Source organism: Zingiber officinale, chromosome 2A (assembly GCF_018446385.1).
Source record: "Zingiber officinale cultivar Zhangliang chromosome 2A, Zo_v1.1, whole genome shotgun sequence".
Lineage (NCBI taxonomy): Eukaryota > Viridiplantae > Streptophyta > Magnoliopsida > Zingiberales > Zingiberaceae > Zingiber > Zingiber officinale.
In genome coordinates, this window is record NC_055988.1 from 147505194 (window position 1) to 147508407 (window position 3214).

The following is a 3214-nucleotide window of genomic DNA, read 5'->3' on the forward strand; positions in this document are numbered from 1 at the left end:
ATGTGGTCTCTCCACGATCACAAATCGAACTTCACAAAACTTTTTCATCAGTCTGAGGATAAATCTAAAAACATAAACATCCCATCGCCTAGCAACGTAACGAGCGTCTTAAATTTTTTATCTCACTAAATGAAATTATCCTACAATACATCATAATTAAGACTTGAATCATAAGTACTTTGAAATTGTTGGAGCGTCGTTATCCCCACAAATTGATATTGATTGAAGATTAATAAGATTAATAAAGAAAAATGTCCCCACACTTTGCGATAATCTTCATTATATTCTTATCCTGAACACTTATAAATCTCTGTCTTGTTATTTTATTATCCATGTCACTTATAAATATTGGAGGGGTCTTGCAGGAATGACTCTCTGACACTATGTGACACGTATTAATTTAGGTTGAAAGAAAACTTTTAGTCAGTAATTTTAACCTTTACCTTTTTTTTTTTTTCCATGTGGTAACTAATTTAAAAAGCTTAAATCCTCTTAATACTGCCATATACGCTTGATGTCTTAATACTGCAACCAGCAACATGCACAAGATCGATGCTGCCTTCATGGTTGATCATTTTGTCAACAACGAAGTCAACGGACATGACGAAGCATTAATGTCCCAGTCAACGGGAGTGGCTGGTAGGAAGTTTCATATCAAAATTAAAACAGTTGACCAACAAGTCCAAGTCCAAGTTGCAGGGCATTGTCAAAATCTTCCTTTGCGACTACTGACTACTGGCTACGACCATCCATCTCTCTACCTATAAATAAGAGGCAACAAGACTATCTTCCTCCCAAGTAAACCACATCTCAATTCGGAATTTGATCACACTATTTGTAAAGGCAATTCTCAAGCATTGTAATTCGGTGAAGCAAAGAGAGGAGTCGATCGGGAGTGATGGAAGAGATTAAGAATAAGGAAGATGATGTTCTTCTCCCCGGATTCCGATTCCACCCCACCGACGAAGAGTTGGTCAGCTTCTATCTCCGGCGAAAGTTGTCCAAGAAGCCTTTGAATATAGAGATCATCAAAGAAATAGATGTCTACAAGTATGAACCATGGGACTTAACAAGTAAGTCGGAGTTGCCGTAGACATATTGTGCCAATTTTATCAGATGTCTAATTTGTTGAATTATGAAAATTTATAGAAACCAGCTCGACCGGAGAGGAGGCTTTCTTCTTTTGCCGAAGGGGGAGAAAGTATAGGAATAGTGTAAGACCAAACAGAGTGACCGGCTCCGGCTTCTGGAAGGCCACCGGCATCGACAAGTCGATAAATTCAGTTCGAGGCGACTGCATAGGCCTGAAGAAATCCCTTGTTTACTACGTCGGGAGCGCGGGAAAGGGGGTCAAAACCAACTGGATGATGCATGAATTTCGCCTTCCTTCGGCGGCCTCTGCTCCTACTATTCACAACGCTGTAAGAATCCAGATCCCATTGCTCATAATAGCATTCCCTTTGTCGGCAAATGGTAAGAGTTTGTGCATGGCTTTGCAGGAAGTTTGGACGATATGTCGAATCTTCAAGAGGCGCAGCAGCCCCTACAAGAAGCAGCCAAATTGCCAAAAGGCACCGGACAGTCACAGGCAGTTGGATGCTGATGACCATCAAGTGCTATCATCAGACTCTGTAAATGGAAAGAAAGATTTGATCATAAATTATGACAGCCAATTCTGGGATGTTCCATCTCCATTATTAGAGTGGCATCCTGATAATCGATTGATGGATACTCCAAACATAGATGAGTTTTGCAGCAGTTTAGGTGGGGATCATTGGGATGAACTAGCAAGTCTGATGGAGTTCCTGACAGATTAATGAACAAGCTCCTTTAAGAGCATTTCTAATTTTTTTTAAAAAAAAAAAATTAAGTAAACCCTGATTTACTTATTGGGTAAATCCAGAGTATAATATATACATACTCAGAAATTCATGTTTAGAATATTCATCCCCAGTGAGATTCTAATTATGATCCTCTAGTTGTTATGGATCACACTTGACTCGGTCAAACTAGCTTTCTTTGAGAATTGCACTAGTTTGACATTTTGATAAGAGTTTAGGGTCATAGATAAGTTGTCTTATTGACTAGTGACTCATTTTATCTTAACTCAAACTCGACTCATACAACTTGTATTCAGTCGTTGATCTAAGTTCTTATTTTAATATAAGTTTAGTTTGTCGATTTTTTTTAATGGGAGAAAAATATCACGTCGTCATCTTAACGTACCCTTAGGACAATCCTAATCTCGGGATATTTGTCTTAGTAGAGTAGTGGCTTCCATCAAACTTCGTATAATTAATATAAATAATTTTTTTAGTTATCAATCATTTCTTCGGACCTAGTCACTTTATATAAAAATATTTCAATCCTATATAAAGTTTTTTTTTTAAGTTGACATAAGATGAGTCTGATCTCATACAAGAAGTTTAGGATAAATTGGAAAGCATTTATGACAAATGGCTCATCCGTTCAATATTTTTAGATCAATTAAAATTCATCCCTTATAATTAAAAAAAAAAAAGTCAATCACAAGTGACGAATCTACACGAAGAAGAGTAGGGGAATAATTATTTGGAAGAGGGACATGTTGGTTTATCCTTCCTCTTCTTTGGCGTACTTGGTAGGAGAAGAAGTTGACCATAAAACTTTGATTTATGACAGCAAATATACAACAACAACAACACCACCACCACTACCACCATCAAAGGACAATTCCTTGCCCCCACGAGCGGGATCAACCGGTTATGACATGGATTCTTGCAGCATGAGTCGAGAGGTCGAGGGTCTGCGGCAGCAAATACGATAACATCAATATCTGTCCGTGCTAAACACCTGAGACCACCATGTCATAGCCGGGCCCGTATTCACCGTGATTTACTCCCTCTCATACTTGTGGGGCCGAGTTGAGGGGGCCGCTAGATTGACGGTTCCAATCTTTTGCAGCATCAAAGGACAATTCCTTTTAGTATTGATCTGATTAATTCAACTCTTGTTTTTTTTTTTTTAATATTCTAAGAATCCAGACACACTAGACGTTAATGTATCTGGAGTAACAGACATAAACCGCTGAGATATTTATGTTAAGGAATATTCTTTAATTTTTAGCCAAAATAAATCCACAGTCCTTTCAAATCTGAATTAAAATACTCACATACATACTATCTCTTCTAAAAATAAGTAACAAATCATTCGCAATTAATTTTAATTTATTTCT

General features: G+C 37.6%; 1 protein-coding gene across 1 annotated transcript; it reads left to right on the forward strand.

The window, feature by feature from the left end:
- Window positions 1-809: 809 nt before the first annotated feature.
- Window positions 810-2009, forward strand: LOC122040134 (transcription factor JUNGBRUNNEN 1-like). Its single transcript, XM_042599483.1, has 3 exons — window positions 810-1073; window positions 1150-1421; window positions 1500-2009. The coding sequence occupies exons 1-3, from the start codon at window positions 899-901 to the stop codon at window positions 1815-1817; spliced, it is 765 nt and encodes a 254-aa protein (XP_042455417.1). The 5' UTR covers window positions 810-898; the 3' UTR covers window positions 1818-2009.
- Window positions 2010-3214: the final 1205 nt, after the last annotated feature.

Bases quoted from the DNA above. Each gene is read 5' to 3' on its own strand.
- LOC122040134 (XM_042599483.1), top strand. From the start codon at position 899: ATGGAAGAGATTAAGAATAAGGAAGATGATGTTCTTCTCCCCGGATTC. The intron at 1,074-1,149 runs GTAAGTCGGAGT...GAAAATTTATAG, and splicing joins TGAACCATGGGACTTAACAA to AAACCAGCTCGACCGGAGAG. The intron at 1,422-1,499 runs GTAAGAATCCAG...ATGGCTTTGCAG, and splicing joins CTCCTACTATTCACAACGCT to GAAGTTTGGACGATATGTCG.